The sequence below is a fragment of the Monodon monoceros genome, unplaced genomic scaffold (assembly GCF_005190385.1).
Source record: "Monodon monoceros isolate NGI ecotype Baffin Bay Population unplaced genomic scaffold, NGI_Narwhal_1 Super_Scaffold_22, whole genome shotgun sequence".
NCBI classification, from domain to species: domain Eukaryota; kingdom Metazoa; phylum Chordata; class Mammalia; order Artiodactyla; family Monodontidae; genus Monodon; species Monodon monoceros.
In genome coordinates, this window is record NW_021703779.1 from 14,531,967 (window position 1) to 14,553,245 (window position 21,279).

The 21,279-nt window shown below is 39.0% G+C and overlaps 1 protein-coding gene across 2 annotated transcripts in view; it reads left to right on the plus strand.

Moving 5' to 3' along the window:
• Positions 1–21,279, plus strand: part of REPS2 (RALBP1 associated Eps domain containing 2) — a 233,805-nt gene that overhangs the window by 206,070 nt on the left and 6,456 nt on the right. For both annotated transcript variants that reach the window (XM_029239934.1, XM_029239935.1), the window contains exon 17: positions 5,324–5,429. In XM_029239934.1, coding sequence (XP_029095767.1) covers positions 5,324–5,429 — 106 coding nt within the window. The remainder of the gene's footprint in view (positions 1–5,323; positions 5,430–21,279) is intronic.

The following is a 21,279-nucleotide window of genomic DNA, read 5'->3' on the forward strand; positions in this document are numbered from 1 at the left end:
GTGGCTCACCTCTAACATGTTCGCGTTCCAGGTCCCAGGAAGGGGGAAGGAGCAAATGGAGAGAAAACAGATTACTTTTAAGGGCATGACTCAGAAGTGGCATACATCACTTCTCTCGCATCCATTTCACCCAGACTTAGTCATGTGACCTCATCTACTTGCCAGGGAGACATGGAAATGCCACTAGTTTCTAGTTGCATGGCCATGTGCCTAGCTCAACCTGAGGAGATGCTACTGAAAACAGGAAGGCGTGAGAATAGGATTGGAGGACAGTCTGCCACAGAACCTTCAGTGGATGAGCCTCACAGTACGCAGTTCGAAACCGAGAGATCGCCTGACGTACAACAGCAGCAGGCGAAATAGACACCTTTTTGCTGTTATTCCCTCATCTTCCTCCTTGGAAACCAGGCCACTTAGAGCCCACCTTGGAACAGTGAGTAACAAAGTTAGGAGAACCTGGAGAGACAAACTCTAGAAGCAAGCCTTAAGAGGTGAGGCAAGTTAGACACCTTTACTGAACCCTTAGGTTTTTGGGGCCGGATCCTGTCTTTGCGTTACTTAGGGCTCATTTGGTTGTAAAACATGAAGAGCAACTTGAGCTAGCAAAACCCTGTTCATTATTATAAGAGTACAGGGGTGACTCATGGAAACCAGGGGCAGGGATGGATTGGGAGAGAGGACTGTATACCTGTTGGCTCTCCTCCTGATTCTTCTCTATTTTCTGTCATTTTTATCTGTGAAGACTTCTCAACCACCTCCAGCTCCAGATGTTACATTCTCACTGTGCAGGGCCCAGGGTAAACCAAATTCTTAACCAGGACGCATACATCCCTGGGAGAGAGAAGCTGGTCAGCTTACCACAGGCCAGCATCCGTTCAAGTGTGAAAACAGAGCTGAGCGTTTCTTAAGACAAATAGGACTGTCTGCCTGGGGCCCATCCCTGTGGAGGGAGGGGGAAGGGGATGGAGACAGTTCCCAGAGGAGGGGAAACTGTTATAAGCTGGCACACTTAGCGTGGTATTTGTTTAAGTAGGGGCATCCAGTTCTGATCAACATGTATTTTCATAAAACTTTTGGACTTCCCTGGTGGTGCAGTGGTTAAGAATCCGCCTGCCAATGCAGGGGATACAGGTTCGAGACCTGGTCTGGGAAGATCCCACATGCCTCAGAGCAACTAAGCCCGTGTGCCGCAACTACTGAGCCTGCACTCTAGAGCCCGCGAGCCACAACTGCTGAGCCCATGTGCCACAACTACTGAAGCCCGTGCTCCTAGAGCCCATGCTCTGCAACAAGGGAAGCCACCGCAACGAGAAGCCCACACGCCACAACAAAGAGTAGCCCCCGCTCGCCGCAACTAGAGAAACCCCACGTGCAGCAATGAAGACCCAACGCAGCCAAAAATAAAATATAAATAAATAAATTTATAAGAAAACCAATGCTTTTTGTTTTGTAATAATTATAGATTCATAGGAAATTCAAAAATAGTACAAAGAAGTCCTGTGTATCTTTCACCTAGTTTCTCTCAATGATTGCATTTAATCTAACTATAATATAATATCAAAACTAGGAAATTGACGTTGGGATAGTGTATATGTGTAGTTCTTTGCCATTTTATCACATGTGTGTGTCTTGTAACCACCACCGTAATCAAGGAACAGGAGTCACCCTTACCCCGTCTTCTTCTTTACTCCTTACCCGTGGTAACCATTGATCAATTTCCCATCTCTATAACTTTGTCATTTTCTGAATGTTATATTCATAGAATCACACAGCATGTGACCTTCTGAGTTTGGCTTGTTTTCACTCGGCATAATGCCCTTGATATCTGTCCAAGTTGTTGTATAAATCAATACTGCTAAGCAGTATTCTATGCTATGGGTGTACCACAGTTTGTTTAGCCATTCACCTATGGAGAGACATTTTGTTTGTGTCTAGTTGTCGAGTATTACAGATAAAGCTGCTGTGAGCATCTGTGTACGGGTTCTTGTGTATACGTAAGTTTTCATTTCTCTGGGCTAAATGTCCAAGAGTGTGATTGTTGGGTTGTGTGCTAAGTGTATATTTAGTGTTTAAAGAAACTGCCAAGTTGTTTTCCAAAATGGCTGTACCATTTTATCTTCCCACCAGCCAGCACTGTATGAGGTTCAGTGTCTCCACATCCTCACCAGCATTTGGTATTGTCACTGTTTTTTAAATTTAGCTGTTCTAATACGTGTGTAGTGGTATCCCACTGTGGTATTAATTTGCATTTCCCTAATGGCTAGAACATCTTTTCATGTGTGTATTTGCCATCATGTGTCCTGTTTGGTGACATGTCTCTTCATCTCCTTTGCCCATTTTCTAATTGAATTGTTTTTTAATGTTGAGTTTTGAGAGTTCTTTATATATTCTAAATACAAATCAATGTGGTTTGCAATGTTTTCTCTCAGTCTGTGGCTTGTTTTTTCATCCTCTTAAAAGAGTCTTTTGCAGAGCAAAAGTTTAAAAATTTTAAGGAAGTCCAACTTACTTATTTCTTTTCCTTTTATGGATTGTGCTTTTCTTTTCACCTCTAAAATCTCTTCACTAAGCTCTAGGTCCTGAAGATTTTTTCTCTTACGTGCTCTTCTAAAAGTTTTATAATTTTACACTTTACATTTAAGTTGGGGATCCATTTTGTGTTAATTTTTATATAAGGTGTGAGATTTGGGTCAAGGTTCATTTTTTGGCCTATGGATATTGAATTGCTTCAGCACTTTTGTTGAAAAGGCTGTTCTTTCTCCATTGACTTGCTTTTGCACGTCTGTCAAAAATAAGTTGGTTGTACTAGTGTGAGTCTATTTCTGGGTTCTTTATTCCATTCCATTGATCTATGTGTCTTTCCCTCTGCCAATACCACACAAGATAGTAATGAAGATTAGTATCTTCATTACTTCACCACTTGATAGCTATAGCTATATGTCTTCTGTTTTTCCCACTTATAATTATTTTTCAAAATTGTTTAGCTATTCTGATTCCTTTGACTTTCCATTTGATTTTATAATAATTTTGTCTTGAGCTACAAAAATCCTACTGGGATTTCTGTAGGAGTTATGTTAAACCTTTATGTCAATCTGGGGAGAGTTGACATCTTTTACTATGTTGAGTTTTCCAATCCGTAAACATTTCTCTATTTATGTAGATCCTATTTTATTTTTTTCATCAGTGTTGTATAGTTCTCACCATGTAAATTACATATATGTTGTGATATAGCTAAGAAAATCAGCTTGAGTCTTTATAAATGAAGTTGTATTTTTGATTTTCAGGTGTTCATTGTTAGTATATCAAAATACTATTGATTTTTGTAGATTAATCTATCTTGCAAATTCACTTCTGTCCTTACTGAAATCACTTGTTAGTTCTAGGAGTTTTTTATAGATTCCTTGAAATTTTCTACGTGGACCGTCGTGTCATCTGCAGATAGGGACAGTTTTGTTTCTTTCTTTTCAATATTTGTACCTTTTGTTTCCTTTTCTTGTATAACTGGGCTGGCTAGGACTTCCAGCACTATGTTGAAAATAGTGATGAGAGTAGAAATTTTTGCCTTGTTCCTAAGCTTAGGGGGAACCATTCAGTTTTTCATTAAGTATGATGTTAGCTATAGTTTTTTTGGTAGAGGTTCTTTATCAAGTTGAGGAAGTTCACCTCTATTAATAGCTTTCTGAGAGTTTTTATTATAAATTGGTGTTGCGTTTTATCAGGTGCTTTTTCTACATTAGTTGATATGATCATTTGATTTTTTTCTTTCACCTGTTAAGATGGTGAATTATATTGATTGTTTTTTGAATATTGAATCAGTCTTGCATCCCTGGAATCAACTCCTCTTGGTCATGATATATAATTTTTTTATATTGCTGAATTCTATTTGCTAATATTTTATAAAAGATTTTACATCTGTATTCAGGAGGGATATTGTGTCTAATTTTCTGTCTTGTTAGGTTGCCCCTTTCCAAGTCCTTTGGCTAGAGAGAGCAGAATTTTGGGGAGGCTTTATATTATCTGCTCTCATTGGCATTGATGGGATGCATGAAGTGAAAAAAGAAAACCCAGGGAATTCATGGCTATTCTTTCCCTGGGTACTGAGTTCCCCAGCTGGTTTGCCTTCTTCACTCCACTTCACTTCAGTTTGCAGAGTCATCTTATATTATTCTGTATATTATGTCCAGGGTTTTAACTGTATTTAGTGGAAGGAATAGAGAGAAGTGTGCCTACTCCGTCTTATCCTGAAACCAGAAATGCAATCTATATCTTGTAAAAAATAGATTTTGAAGCCTCTTCCCTGCCTATTTATGGGTTAAAAAATATTAATCTTTCAACTTGTTGGGGAGGGAGCATGCCTTCTACAGGTGAGCAGAGTGGCTAGCATAGTGTGTATTCGTAGTGAACAGTCACCAGATCTCTCTAGTGGTCACAATGCATTCTAGTTCAGTCGCTCTGGCCTAGAACCCTTCTCCCAGTGATTACAAATACGTTTGTTTTTCTAGGGGAACTTAGATTGCCCTTTTGCTCTGAGGATTCAGTATTTCTTGCTGTGGGATATAAGGATATAGGTTCTACAACCACATTGACAGTTTTGAGGGGGAAAGAGGGTGCTAAGAAAAATTAGGGCCAGACAGGCAGTGTAAGCAGAGACGGTAATGGGCTGGGTGGGATGTGTGGTCCCCTTAGTTATACCTGTTCTGTGAATTTACTCTTGACTTAATTTGGGAAGACTAGTATTAAAACATTTTTGTGTTTTTCTCAAGTGCCACAGAATGTATGTTGGTGTATGCACATGCACACACGCACTCACACACATACACACTCAGGCATTCATGCCAAATAATAAAGAAATAAAAGAGAGGTATGTAGGCTGGCTAAGTTAATGTAGGATTTTTTGCTAAAGGGAATATTCTTCTATTCTTTTCCTTCACACTTGTCCACGGGGCCACTTGCAGTTCTTTTAAACACCATTAATAATTGCACAAAAAGGGCATTTCAGTTAATGTCGTTTGTCAGGAAGAAATAGTTATTAAAATGTCTTTGGATAAATGGAACGAAGAGTGTTTGAAAAGGCCCAATTCACAGCTTTTCTTCAAGTTATAAAATGGACATTATTTCAGGTGTAAATAATTCATCCCAACAAATTTGTTTCCTTTGGTGTGTGCCTGCCTGCCTGCCTGTGTGAATATCTGATTTTATTTTTGGAGCCCTGTGACATTAGCGCCTTGTTAGTTTAGCACTTACTGTGAATCGGAGAGTTCTGACCCACAAGGATCCAGACCTGTAAGTTCTATTTCAGTGAACTGTTTGTACTTTTTTGTAGACAGTCTTCCAAACAGAAGAAGGCTATTCAAACTGCTATCCGCAAAAATAAAGAGGCAAATGCAGTGCTGGCCCGGTTGAACAGTGAACTCCAGCAGCAGCTCAAGGTAAGGAGCTTCCTGAATTTGGATTACCAGGCTTTGTGTCTGTCTGTTGTGTTTTGTTTTGACAAACATTGGTTGAGCATCTGGTTCCATTCCTGTTGGTAAGACTTGCTCTTCGTTCTCAAACTCCTTTTGGAAGGCAGAGTTGCTGTATTTAAGTTTCATAGGTTGGTTCTTGTATGCTTAGAGGAAGACTCGTACCTTTAATATGCAGGCTGCATATTGTGTGCTAGTTAAAAAGACAGAGAAGCTATTACAAAGGCTCTTTGAAGCATTCTTTATTGTCCAAGCCTTCTGGGTAAACCCCTCATTTGTTTAGATCCTCCATGAATGATGCTATACTTATTTCAATGGAAGAGGGTGGCCCTGATCCTCTCGAAGGCTAACTCCTGCCCTGGTGTCTTGGAAATGGTTCCATATCAGCTTCTCAAGGACATTACCCCATCCTCATCGCCTGTTTCTCTTCACCATTAATCTCCCCTGTATTAGTTTCCCAGGGCTGTCCTAACAAAGCGCTACAAACTTGGTGGCTTAAAATAGTAGCAACTTATTCTCTCCCAGTTCTGGAGGCTAGAAGCCTGAATCACGGTGTCAGCAGAGCTATGCTATCTCTGAAGGCTCTGGGGGGGAATTCTTCCTTTCTTCTTCTGGTTTCTGGTGGTGGCTGGCAGTCCTTGGCTGGTAGATGCATCACTCCAGTTTCTGCCTCTGCTGTCACATGGCGTTTTCTCTGTGTCTCTCTGTGTCTGTGTCGGAATTCCTCTTTTTATTGTGCCCTCTTTTTATAAGGATACCAGTCATTGGGTTAGGGCTCACCCTAATCTAGCCCAGTCTCATTTCTAACTAGATTATATCCACAAAGACCCTATTTCCATAGAAGGTCACATTTACAGGTACGGGGGGTTGGGAGTTAAACATATATTTTCGGGGCACCCACGACACCCCCTGATTCTATGCTGGATCATTGCCACCCACACATAAACATGCTCTGGTGTTGTCCAGTGTAGTGACGCCACATCCTCCTTCAGCTGCTGCCCTGTCTCTCTGGTCTCCTTTTCACAGCCAAGTTTCTTAAGAGTTGTTTTCATTTATTGTCTCTTATTCCTCACCAGCAGTTTTCTCTCCCTCCACTTCGTTGTGGCTTTCATTCTCCTCCGCTTACACCCCTCTTACAGCCAAATTCAGTGGGCCTGTTTTAACATTATTTGGATTTTCAGAAAAATCTATGCCATTGACCGTTGACCATTCTTTCCTCTGAAATGTCCTTTCTAACTGGTTTTTGGGATATCATACTTTCCTTGTTGTCCTTCTACTTCACTGGTGATTCCTCTTTAGCAATCTCTGCTGTCCCTTCCTTTTTTATTTTCTCTTTCGTTACTACCCTGCTTCGCCCTAATTTTTTTTTTTTTTTGGCTGCGCCATGTGGCTTGTGGGGTCTCAGTTCCCAGATCAGGGATTGAACCCAGGCCATGACAGTCAAAGCCCGGAATCCTAACCACTAGACCACCAGGGAGCTCCCCCTAATATTTTATTATGAACATTTTCAAGCATACAAGAAAGTTGAAAGAATCATACAGTGAATATTTTCATAGCCACCACTTCAGTTCTACCATTCACATCTCGTTATACTTGTTTTATCACGTTTTTCTATCCCTCTTATCTGTCCTTCAGTCCATCTTATTTTTAAAATGTTTTCAAGTAAATTGCAGACATCTGTATGCGTCCCCTAAATATTTTAACATGCATATCATTAACTAGAGTTCAATATTTTTATAAGTTTTTCTCATGTTGTAAATTTTACATACAATGAGTGTACAAATCTTAAGTGTACACTTGCTGACTTTTAAACAAATGCATCTACTTATGGATCTCAACCCCCTATCAAAGATATAGCACATTACCATCTCCCCGGAAAGCTCCCTCATGCTCCTTCCCAGTTAATTTCTGCCCCACTCACATAGAGGTAACCACTATTCTAAACTTCTTAGGCCATACTGTTGCCTATTCTGTAACTTTATGTAAATGGTGTCGTCTGACATGTACTTTTATGGAAAGCTTCTTTCACTTAGTATTATGTTTTGGAGATTCATTTTCATTGTTGTATGTCTCAGTAATCTGTTCCTTTTTATTGCTGAGTGGTATTCTATTGAGTGAATATGCTGCAATTTGGTTATCAATTTTCCTATTAGTGGACACCTGAGATGGTTCTAGTTTTTGCTATTTTGAATAAAACTACATTCTTGGATAAGTCTTTGTGTGGGAATATGTTCTCATTTCTCTTGGGTAAATTTCTAGGATTAGGATTAGTAGGTAATATGGTGATTGTGTGTAATTAGTTTTAATAGAAACTGCTAGAGCTTTTCCCAAAGTGGTTGTAGCGTTTAGTACTCCCACCACTACTGTGTGAGAATTCTGGTTGTTCCTCATCCTCGCCAACACTTGGTGTTATTGTTTTAATTTTTAGCAAGTCCTGTGGTGAGATAGTTTTTATTTTACATCTCCTTAGCGCTTTTCTATGTGATTATTTACTTTTCATATATTTTATTTTATGAAGTGTCTTTTCCAAATATTTGGCCATTTAAAAATCATTTTCAGCCGTTTTTTTGGAGTTGTAGGTAGATGCTTTTTATATAGCTTGGTTACCAGTCCTTTGTCAAGGTATATATTTTATGAATGTTTTCTTCTAGTCTTTGTTTTGCCTATTAATTTTTTTAACTGAATCTTTTCATGAACAGAACTTTTTAATTTTGATAAAGTCTGATTTATCATTTTTTCCTCTTATGGTTTATTAACTTTCTTCCTATATAGGGAAACTTTGCCTACATCTGAATTATGAAGATATTCTCCTATGTTTTCTTCTAAAGTCTTTATTGTTATAACTTTTACATTTAGATCTATGATAACATTTGTTTTTTTTAAACTACTTTATTGAGATAAGATTGTACATACCTCAATAAAGCTGTACATATTTAATGTATGCAACATGATGAGTTTGGAGATAATTATACATCCATGAGTCTGTCACAGTTTATGCCATAAAACTGCCCATCACCTCTAAAAATTCCCTCTCACCCTCATTATTAGTATTTATTTTTATTGAAGTATTGTTGCTATAGTTGCTGTACAATGTTATGTAAGTTATAGGTGTACAATATAGTCATTCATGATTTTTAAAGGTTATACTCCATTTATAGACATTATAAAATATTGGCTATATTCCCTGTGTTGTACAGTATATCCTTGTAGCTTATTTTATACCTATTAATTTGTACCTCTTAATCTCCTACCCCTATAATGCCCCTTTCCCCTTTTCTCTCCCCACTGGTAACCATTAGTTTGTTCTTTATATCTGTGAGTCTGCTTCCTTTTTGTTATATTCACAAGTTTGTTGACTTTTTTTTAGATTCCACATATAAGTGAGATCATACAGTATTTGTCTTTCTCTGTCTGACTTATTTCACTTAGCATAATGCCCCAAGTCCATCCATGTTGCTGCAAATGGCAAAATTTCATTCTGTTTTATCACTCACATAATTATCATTTCTTTTATGTGGTGAGAACATTTAAGATTTACTTTCTTAGCAATTTTTAAGTATGTAATACAGTATTGTTAACTGTAGTCACCATGCTATACATTAGATCCCCAGAACTTATTCATCTTATGATTGGAAGTATGTACCCTTGCCCAACATCTCCCCATTTCCTGCATGACCCTCCCCTCAGTCTCTGGCAACCACCATTCTACTCTGTTTCTATGAATTTGGCCTTTTTTAGATTGCACATATAAGTGATATCACATGGTATTTGCCTTTCTCTGTGTGACTTATTTCACTTAGCATAGTGCCCACAAGGTCCATCCATGTCACAAATGGCAGAATTTCCTTCTTTCTTACAGCTGAATAATACCCTATTGTATGTATGTACCACATCTTCTTTATCCGTTCGTCTGTAGATGGAAACTTAAGTTGTTTCCATATCTTAGCTATTGTATCAATGCATAATGCTGCAGTGAACATGGGAGTGCACATATCCCTTTGAGGTCCTGATTTCATTTCCTTTGGATACCCAGAAGTGGGATTGGTAGATTATATGATGGTTCTTTTTTTTTAATTTTGAGAAACGTCCATACTATTTTCTGTAGTTGCTGGATCAATTTACATTCCGACCAACATTGCACAAGCATTCCCTTTTCTCCGCATCCTTGCCAACACTTATCTCTTATCTTTTTGATGATAGGTATTCTAACAAGTGTGAGGTGATATCTCATTGTGGTTTTGACTTGCATTTCCCTGATGATTAGTGATGTTGAGCACATTTTCATGTAGCTGTTGGCCATTTGTTTTAGAATGTTGTGTTTCCGTTTTTATTTGTTTCAAGATATTTCTTTGATTCCCCTTTTGACTTCTTCTTTGACTCATTGGTTGTTCAGGAGTGTTTTGTTTAATTTCCACATATTTCTGAATTTTCTAGTTTTCTTCCTGTTACTGATTTCTAGTTTAATAACTTTGCAGTCGCAAAAGGTACTTGGTATGATTTTGATATTCTTAAGTCTGCTAAGACTTATCTTGTAACCTATCATATGATATATCCTTGAGAGTATTTCATGTGCGCTTGAGAAGAATATGTATTCCGCTTCTGTTGGCTGGAATGTTCTGTATATGTCTGTTAGCTCCATTTGGTATAAAGTATAGTTCAGGTCCAACATTTCCTTGTTGATTTTCTGTCTGGATGATATACCCACTGTTGAAAGTAAGGTATTGAAGTCCCCTACTATTATTGTATTGTTGTCTATTTCTTCCTTCAGATCTTTTAGTATTTGCTTAATATATTTAGGTGCTCCGATGTTGCCTGCATGTATATTTACGATTGTTATATTTTCTTTATGAATTAATCCCTTTAACATTACATAATGACATTCTTTGTCTCTTGTTATAGTTTTTGGCCAAAAGTCTATTTTGTCTGGTAAAAGAATAGCTACCCTGTTCTCTTTTGGTATCTACTTGCATGGAATATCTTTTTCATCCCTTCATTCTTTCTTATGTGTGACTGTAAAACTGAAGTGAGTCTCCTGTAGGCAGCATATAGTTCAGTCTTGTTTTTTAAATCCATCCAGCTGCTCTATGCCTTTGGACTGGAGAATTTAATTCACTTACATTTAAAGTGAATATTGATATGTAAGGATTTACGAATACCATGTTACTATTTTCTGGCTATTTTGTAGTTCTCTTGTTCTTTTCTTCCTCTCTTACTGCCTGCCTTTGTGAATTGATGATTCTCCATAAAGGTATGCTTTGATTGTCTTCTCTTTATCTTTTGTGAATCTACTCTAGGTTTTTGTATTTGCTTTGTTGTTATCATGATGCTTACATAAAATATCTTGTAGATATAACAGTCTATTATATGCTGATAACAACTTAACTTGGACTGTGTGTAAAAACGCTACCCTTTTACTTCCCCCTTTTTGTTTTTGATGTCATCATTTACTTCTTTTCATATTTTGTATTCATTAACAAGTTATTGTAGCTATAGTTATTTTTAATATTCTTTTCCTTTAACCTTTATACTAGATTTAAGTGGTTAACACACTACCATATTCAGTATTAGAGTATTCTGAATTTGACTATATACTTAACTTTACCCCAGTATATTGTACGTTTTCATGTTACTAATTAGTGTCCTTTCATTTAGCTTGAAGAACTCCTTTCTACATTTCTTGTAAGGCAGGTCTAGTGGTGATGAGCTCCCTCAGCTTCTGTTTGCCTGGGAAAGTCTTTCTCTCTCCTTCATTTCTGAAGGATAACTTGGCTGAATAGCATATTCTTGATTGGCAGTTTTTTTCTGTTTCTTTTAGCACTTTGGATTATCATCCCACTCTCTCAAAGGGTGCCTGCTGAGAAATCCACTGATAGCCTTATGAGAGGTCCCTTTTAAGTTACAAGCTTCTTTTCTCTTACTGCTTTTAAGATTTTTCTCTTTGTCTTTGATTTTTGACAAATTTATTATAATGAGTCTTAAAGAGGAATTCTTTTTTTAAAAAATAAATTTATTATTTTATTTATTTATTTTTGGCTGCATTGGGTCTTCGTTGCTGCGCGCGGACTTTCTCTAGTTTGGGTGAGCAGAGGCTACTCTTCGTTGCAGTACCCACGGGCTTCTCATTGCAGTGGCTTCTCTTGTTGTGGGGCATGGGCTCTAGAGCACAGGCTCAGTAGTTGTGGCGCACGGGCTTAGCCGCTCCGCAGCATGTGGGATCTTCCCGAACCAGGGCTCGAACCCGTGTCCCCTGCACTGGCAGGCGGATTCTTAGCCACTGCGCCACCAGGGAAGCCCAAGAGGAACTCTTAAGTTGAGTTTGTTTAATGATCTGTGAGCTTCATGAACTTGGATATCCATATGTCTCCCGAGATTTGGGAAGTTCTCAGCCATTATTTCTTCAAATAAGCTTTCTGCCCTCTTCTCTCTCTCTTCAACTTCAGGAACCCTCATAATTCACAAACTGTTTCTTTTGATGACATCCCATAGATCACATACCTTTGTTCATTCTTTTAAATTCTTTTTTCTTTGTTCCTCTCTGACTGGATAGTTTCAAAATCCCTGTCTTCTATCTCAGATTCTTTCTTCTGCTTGATCCATTCAGATGTCGATGTTCTGTATTATATTTTTAATTGCATTCATTGCATTCTTCAGCTCCAGAATTTCTGTGTAGTTCTTTTTTATGATTTCTGTCTCTTTGTTAAACTTCTCATTTTATTCGTGTAGTGTAGTTTTCCTGAATTAATTGACTTCTCTTTCTGTGTTTTCTTGCAGCACATTGAGTTTCCTTAAAATAGCCATTTAAAATTCTTTATTGGGAAAATCATAGATTTCCATGTCTTTGGGATTGGTTACTGGAAGATTATTGTAATTCTTTGGTGGCGTCATGTTTCCTTGAAGTTTTGTGTTACTGTCTTCACATTTGAAGTAGCAGTCACATCCTCCAGTCTTTACTAACTGCCTTCAGGAGAGAAATACTTTCTATCAGCCCTATTAGAGATTCTGAGAATTTCTCAGATCTTCTATGGCTATACTTGCTCAACATTTCTTGTTCCTTCTTGTGGCAGAATTCTTAAGCTTGTATGCCTTATTCTGATCGTGCACAACACCAGGCCAACTGCTAACAGCCTCCCTTTTGTTTCCCAAAGATGGCACTACAGCTCAAATTTGTGGTCTCTCATGGTCCACACATTTGGGCCAGCAAAGCTTTCTGTATGTGCTCAGTCAGTCATGCTACTGTCATCAGGAATGTGAACAGGAAGCTTGCCACAAGTTGGTGGTGTGTGTAAGTCCCATGGAGTGCTGAGAGTGCCCCATGGCCAGTTGGAGGATCCCCAGGGGCTTATGGGTGGGCTTCTTGATGGAGTTCCTGGACACATTTAGTAAGATCCACGTTCCTTTAATCCTCTTTTGAGAGGCCTGTTTGCCACTCTCCAGCCTCTTCCCCCTCCCCACCCCCCAGTCATGCAGTTCACAATTCAGTGCTCTGGATGGGGCGAGACAGGAATGAGCCTCTTTGACAGTGTCCCACACAGCCAGGGAAACTGGGTGCTCACATATGTGCTCTTCCTTCCCCCATGAGAGAAATCATAGGCCAAGATCTTTTTTAGTCCTAAGCTGTGCTGCTTTGTGAGAAGGTGATGTGAGTAGTCAAACAGTTCTTCTTACCCCCCGCAGTGCATCTAAACTTGTATTATTTTTCTCTAGCATTGTGCTGGAACTTCTCTGCTTGAAACTTGAACTTCCACAAAGGCTGTTTCATCTGTGGGTGATTGTCTAAAACAGTGTTTTCCAGGGTCTCTTGGACTGTGGCCGAGAGGGGCTAGAGCTGCTTCATGGTCCCCTGCTGGGTCCAGAGCCGGAACTGAGGTCTGTGTGCCTATTACCCGATGCGTGGCTGGACGAGACTCCTCCTGGGTCCCTTGGTGTATGGTGCTGGATCCCAAAGCTCCCAAAAAGGCACTTTGTCTGTGAATAGAGGCCAAATTGTTATTGGCAGGGGGATATGGACGAAGGATGTCTTACCCAGCCGTGCTGCTGGCATCACACCTGGTAGTTCTATTTTTAATTTTTTTTTTTTTTTTTGCGGTACACGGGCCTCTCACTGTTGTGGCCTCTCCCATTGTGGAGCACAGGCTCCGGACGCGCAGGCTCAGTGGCCATGGCTCACGGGCCCAGCCACTCCGTGGCATGTGGAATCTTCCTGGACTGGGCCACGAACCCGTGTCCCCTGCATTGGCAGGCAGACTCTCAACCACTGTGCCACCAGGGAAGCCCTATTTTTAATTTTTTTAATGAATTTCCATAGTGTTTTCCATAGTGGCTGCACCAATATCTATGATACATTTTGAATTAAGTTTTTTGTATGCTGTGGGATTAGGGTCAAAGTTCATTTTTTTCCATACCAGTATCATTAATCTAGAACCATTTGGAGAACAGAGTTTCTTTTCCTCCTTGGATTACTCTGGTGCCTTTGTCAAAAATCTAATGACTATATAAGTGTGATTTATTTATGGGTTCTTATTCCACTCTATTAACCTATTTGTTGATCTTTTTTTTAACATCTTTATTGGAGTATAATTGCTTTACAATGGTGTGTCAGTTTCTGCTTTATAACACAGTGAATCAGCTATACATATATATATATCCCCATATCCCCTCCCTCTTGCACCTCCCTCCCACCCTCCCTATCCCACGCCTCTAGGTGGTCACAAAGCACCGAGCTGATCTCCCTGTGCTATGCGGCTGCTTCCCACGAGCTATCTATTTCACATTTGGTAGTATGTGTAAGTCCATGCCACTCTCTCACTTCATCCCAGCTCACCCTTCCCCCTCCCCGCATCCTCAAGTCCGTTCTCTAAGTCTGAGTCTTTATTGCTGTCCTGCCCCTAGGTTCTTCAGAACCTTTTTTTTTTTTTTAGATTTTATATATATGTGTTAGCATACGGTATTTATTTTTCTCTTTCTGACTTACTTCACTCTGCATGACAGTCTCTACGTCCATGCACTTCACTACAACTAACTCAATTTGGTTTCTTTTTATGGCTGAGTACTATTCCATTGTATACATGTGCCACCTCTTCTTTATCCATTCATCTATCGATGGACACTTAGGTTGCTTCCATGTCCTGACTACTGTAAATAGAATTGCAATGAACATTGTGGTACATGACTCTTTCTGAATTATGGTTTTCTCAGGGTATATGCCCAGTAGTGGAATTGCTGGGTCGTATGGTAGTTCTATTTTTAGTTTTATAAGGAACCTCCATACTGTTCTCCATAGTGGTTGTATCAATTTACATTGCCACCAACAGTGCGAGAGGGTTCCCTTTTCTCCACACCCTCTCCAGCATTTATTGTTTGTAGATTTTTTGATGATGGCCATTCTAACTGGTGTGAGGTGATACCTCATTGTAGTTTTTTTTTGTTTGTTTGTTTGGTGGGTTGGTTTTGCGGTACGCGGGCCTCTCACTGCTGTGGCCTCTCCCGTTGCGGAGCACAGGCTCCGGACGCGCAGGCTCAGCGGCCATGGCTCACGGGCCCAGCTGCTCCGCGGCATGTGGGATCTTCCCAGACCGGGGCACCAACCCGCGTCCCCTGCATCGGCAGGCGGACCCTCAACCACTGTGCCACCAGGGAAGCCCCTCATTGTAGTTTTGATTTGCTTTTCTCTAATGATTAGTGATGTTGAGCATCCTTTCATGTGTTTGTTGGCAATCTGTATATCTTCTTTGGAGGAATGTCTATTTAGGTCTTCTGCCCATTTTTGGATTGGGTTGTTTGCTTTTTTGATGTTGAGCTGCATGAGCTGCTTGTAAATTTTGGAGATTAATCCTTTGTCAGTTGCTTCATTTGCAAATATTTTCTCCCATTCTGAGGGTTGTCTTTTCGTCTTGTTTATAGTTTCTTTTGCTGTATAAAAGCTTTTAAGTTTCATTAGGTCCCATTTGTTTATTTTTGTTTTTCTTTCCATTTCTCTAGGAGGTGGGTCAAAAAGGACCTTGCTGTGATTTATGTCATAGAGTGTTCTGCCTATGTTTTCCTCAAAGAGTTTTATAGTGTCTGGCCTTACATTTAGGTCTTTAATCCATTTTGAGTTTCTTTTTGTGTATGGTGTTAGGAAGTGTTCTAATTTCATTCTTCTACATGTAGCTGTTCAGTTTTCCCAGCACCACTTATTGAAGAGGCTGTCTTTTCTCCATTGTATATTCTTGCCTCCTTTATCAAAGATAAGGTGACCATATGTGCGTGGGTTTACCTCTGGGCTTTCTATCCTGTTCCATTGATCTATATTTCTGTTTTTGTGCCAGTACCATACTGTCTTGATTGCTGTAGCTTTGTACTATAGTCTGAAGTCCGGGAGCCTGATTCCTCCAGCTCCGTTTTTCTTTCTCAAGACTGCTTTGGCTATTCGGGGTCTTTTGTGTTTCCATACAAATTGTGAAATTTTTTGTTTTAGTTCTGTGAAAAATGCCAGTGGTAGTTTGATAGGGACTGCATTGAATCTGTAGATTGATTTGGGTAGTATACTCATTTTCACAATGTTGATTCTTCCAATCCGAGAACATGGTATATCTCTCCATCTGTTTGTATCGTCTTTAATGTCTTTTCATCAGTGTCTTATAGTTTTCTGCATACAGGTCTTTTGTCTCCTTAGGTAGGTTTATTCCTAGGTATTTTATTCTTTTTTTTGCACTGGTAAATGGGAGTGTTTCCTTAATTTCTCTTTCAGATTTTTCACCATTAGTGTATAGGAATGCAAGAGAATTTCTGTGTATTAATTTTGTATCCTGTGACTTTAACAGATTCATTGATTAGCTCTAGTAGTTTTCTAGTAGCATCTTTAGGATACTTTATGTATAAGTGTCATGCCATCTGCAAATAGTGACAGTTTTACTTCTTCTTTTCCGATTTGGATTCCTTTTATTTCTTTTTCTTCTCTGATTGCTGTAGCTAAAACTTCCAAAACTACGTTGAATAATAGTGGTGACAGTGGGCAACCTTGTCTTGTTCCTGATCTTAGAGGAAATGGTTTCAGTTTTTCACCATTGAGGACGATGTTGGCTGTGGGTTTGTCACATATGGCCTTTATTATGTTGAGGAAAGTTCCCTCTATGCCTTCTTTCTGGAGGGTTCTTATCATAAATGGGTGTTGAATTTTGTCAGAAGTTTTTCTGGCATCTCTTCAGATTATCATATGGTTTTGATCCTTCAGTTTGTTAATATGGTGTATCACATTGATTGATTTGTGTATATTGAAGAATCCTTGCATTCCTGGGATAAACCCCACTTGATCATGGTGTATGATCCTTTTAATGTGCTGTTGAATTCTGTTTGCTTGTATTTTGTTGAGGATTTTTGCATCTATGTTCCTCAGTGATATTGGCCTATAGTTTTCTTTCACTGTGACATCTTTGTCTTGTTTTGGTATCAGGGTGATGGTGGCCTCATAGAGTGAGTTTGAGAGTGTTCCTCCCTCTGCTATACTTTGGAAGAGTTTGAGAAGGATAGGTGTTAGCACTTCTCTTGATGTTTGATAGAATTCGCCTGTGAAGCCATCTGGTCCTGGGCTTTTGTTTGCTGGAAGATTTTTAATCACAGTTTCAACTTCAGTGCTTGTGATTGCTCTGTTTATATTTTCTATTTCTTCCTGGTTTAGTCTCCGAAGGTTGTACTTTTCTAAGAATTTGTCCATTTTTTCCAGGTTGTCCATTTTATTGGCATAGAGTTCCTTGCAGTAGTCTCGTAGGATGCTTTGTATTTCTGTGGTGTCTGTTGTAACTTCTCCTTTTTCATTTCTAATTTTATTGATTTGAGTCCTCTCCCTCTTTTTCTTGATGAGTGTGGCTAATGGTTTATCAATTTTGTTTATCTTCTCAAAGAACCAGCTTTTACTTTTTTTGAGCTTTGCTATTGTTTTCTTTGTTTCTGATTCATTTATTTCTGCTCTGATCTTTATGATTTCTTTCCTTCTACTAACTTTGGGTTTTGTTTGCTCTTCTTTTTCTAGTTCTTTTAGGTGTAAAGTTAGATTGTTTATTTGAGATGTTTGTTGTTTCTTGAGGTAGGATTTTATTGCTATAAACGTCCCTCTTAGAACTGCTTTTGCTGCATCCCATAGGTTTTGGATCATCGTGTTTTCATCGTCATTGGTCTCTAGGTATTTTTTGATTTCCTCTTTGCTTTCTTCAGTGATCTCTTGGTTATTTAGCAGTGTATTGTTTAGCCTCCATGTGTTTGTATTTTTTTACAGATTTTTTCCTGTAATTGATATCTAGTCTCATAGAGTTGTGGTCAGAAAAGATACTTGATAGGATATCAGTTTTCTTAAATTTATCAGGGCTTGATTTGTGACCCAAGATATGATCTATCCTGGAGAATGTTCCATGAGCACTTGAGAAGAAAGTGTATTCTGTTGTTTTTGGATGGAATGTCCTATAAATATCAATTAAGTTCATCTTGTTTAATGTATCATTTAAAGCTTGTGTTGCTGTGTTTATTTTCATTTTGGATGATCTGTCCATTGGTGAAAGTGGGGTGTTGAAGTCCCCTACTATGATTGTGTTACTGTTGATTTCCCCTTTTATGGCTGTTAGCATTTGCCTTATAGATTGAGGTGCTCCTATGTTGGGTACATAAGTATTTGCAATTGTTATATCTTCTTCTTGGATTGATCCCTTGGTCATTATGTAATGTCCTTCTTTGTCTCTTGTAATAGTCTTTAAAGTCTGTTTTTTTCTGATATGAGTATTGCTACTACAGTTTTCTTTTCTTTTGATTTCTATTTTCATGGAATATCTTTTTCCATCCCCTCACTTTCAGTCTGTATGTGTCCCTAGGTCTGAAGTGGGTCTCTTGTAGACAGCATATATACAGGTCTTGTTTTTGTATCCATTCAGCCAGTCTGTGTCTTTTGGTTGGAGCATTTAATCCATTTACATTTAAGGTAATTATTGGTATGTATGTTCCTATTGCCATTTTCTTAATTGTTTTTGGTTAGTTATTGTAGGTCTTTTCCTTCTCTTGTGTTTCCTGCCTAGAGAAGTTCCTTTAGCATTTGTTGTAAAGCTGGTTTGGTGGTGCTGAATTCTCTTAGCTTTTGCTTTTCTGTAAAGGTTTTAATTTCTCCGTGGGATCTGAATGAGAACCTTGCTGGGTAGAGTAATCTTGGTTGTAGGTTTTTCCCTTTCATCACTTTAAATATGTCCTGCCAGTCGCTTCTGGCTTGCAGAGTTTCTGCTGAAAGATCAGCCGTTAACCTCATGGGGATTCCCTTGTATGTTATTTGTTGTTTTTCCCTTGCTGCTTTTAATATTCTTTCTGTGTATTTAATTTTTGAGTTTGATTAATATGTGTCTTGGCGTGTTTCTCCTTGGGTTTATCCTGTACGGAACTCTCTGTGCTTCCTGGACTTGATTGACTATTTCCTTTCCCATCTTAGGGAAGATTTCAATTATAATATCTTCAAATATTTTCTCAGTCCCTTTCTTTTTCTCTTCTTCTTCTAGGACCCCTGTAATTCGAATGTTGGTGAGTTTCATGCTGTCCCAGAGGTCTCTGAGACTGTCCTCAATTCTTTTCATTATTTTTTCTTTGTCCTACTCTGCAGTAGTTATTTCCACTCTTTTATCTTCCAGGTCATTTATCTGTCCTTCTGCCTCAGTTATTCTGCTATTGATTCCTTCTAGAGAATTTTTAATTTCATTTATTGTGTTGTTCATCATTGTTTGTTTGCTCTTAAGTTCTTCTAGGTCCTTGTTAAACGTTTCTTGTATTTTCTCCATTCTATTTCCAAGATTTTGGATCATCTTTACTATCATTACTCTGAGCTCTTTTTCAGGTACACTGCCTATTTCCTCTTCATTCGTTTGCTCTGGTGGGTTTTTACCTTGCTCCTTCATCTGCTGTGTGTTTTTCTGTCTTCCCATTTTGATTAACTTACTGTATTTGGGCTCTCCTTTTCGCAGGCTGTAGGTTTGTAATTCCTGGTGTTTTTGGTATCTGCCCCGTGTGGCTAAGGTTGGTTCAGTGGGGTGTGTAGGCTTCCTGGTGGAGACGACTAGTGCCTGTGTTCTGGTGGATGAGGCTGCATCTTGTCTTTCTGGTGGGCAGGACCGCATCATTGGTGTGTTTTGGGGCGTCTATGACCTTACTATGAATTTAGGCAGCCTCTCTGCTAATGGGTGGGGTTGTGTTCCTGTCTTGCTAGTTGTTTGGCATAGGGTGTCCAACACCATAGCTTGCTGGTCGTTGAGTGGATCTGGGTCTTAGCGTTGAGTTGGAGATCTCTGGGAGAGCTTTTGCTGTTTGATACTACATGGAGCCAGGAGGTCTCTGGTGGACCAATGTCCTGAACTCGTCTCTCCCACCTCAGAGGCACAGTCCTGACACCTGGCCGGAGCACCAAGCCCCTGTCAGCCACACAGCCTTTGCTTTCTTCTGCCAGTTTTCCCCAGGATTCTGTAGGCTCTGGAGCGAGTGGGATGTCCCACCTGGTCTTATCCTGGCCACCAGAAGCTCATGAAGAGGTGGAAAATTAGTTTGCCCTCTTCTTTTTTTAGTGAGTGCTTGGCCGAGAACCCTTTTTTTTCTAGGGCACCTTGTAAATGGAAAAGCTTATCTGGGTTAGAAGTTCTTGCTGTGGCTGCTGTAATTCATGGTTATCTTGCGTAAGGTTAACTCGCTTTTCGGCCTTAAAAGAAAATTTATTCACCTGATGCCTCACACTGGGCCCATTCCAGCTTCAGTCTGTCCCCTATTTGTTGATCTTTATATTGGTACTACACGGTCTTGATTTCTGTAAGTCTTGAAATCAGGTAGTATAAATTTTTCAAGATTCTCTCTCTAATTGTTTAGATTTTAGAAAACACTCCTCTCAGTGGTTCTGAGTGTGTAAGTATTATGTGTCTTTTGTTAAATTTGGTCCCTTGTTTTTGGCGACAGTATTGCAAATTGAACTGTTTCTTAAAATTTCATTTTCTAATTGAGTTTATGAAGGTCACAGAATATAAGGTCATACAGAAAGCAATTATATTCCTATATACAAGCAATGAACAACTGATCACAGAGATTTGAAAAACAATACCATTCATAATAGCTCGCCCCCTCCCCCAAATGAAATACTTAAGTATAAATTCATCGTAAAACACAGGATCTGTATACTGAAAACTGCAAAATGGTGCTAAAAGAAATCCAAGAAGACCTAAATAAAGGGAGAGACATATGCTGTTTGTGGATTGAAAGACTCAACATAGTAGTGATATTTTTTTCCTCCAAAGTGATCTAGAGATTCATTGCAACCAATCAAAATCCCAACAGGATATTTTGTAGATATAGACCAGCCTATCCTGTAATTTATATATAAGGGCCAAGGAACTAGAATAGCTAAAACAAATTTGCAAAAGAAGAACAAAGGTAGAGGAATCACTTTTAGTATCAAGCTTCAGTAATCAAGACAGTGTGGGATTGATGATAGGTCAGTGGAGAGGGATTGGGAGTCCTGAAGTAGACCACATGAATATAGGCATTCGATCTTTGACAAAGGTACAAAATCAATTCATTGAGGAAAGGATGGTCTTTTCAAGAAATTGTTTTGTAGCAGTTGGTCTTCCATCTGTAAAAAAATGAACCTTGTTCGAAGACCTCACTCCTGATACAAAGATTAACTTGAAATGGATCATAGATGCAAATGTAGAGCATAAAGGTATAAAACCTGTAGAAGAAAACGTAGGAAAAAGTTATTGTGACCTGGGGTTAGAAATGATGCCAAAAGCACAATCTATAACAAAAAAAAATCAATAAATTGGGCTTTATCAAAATT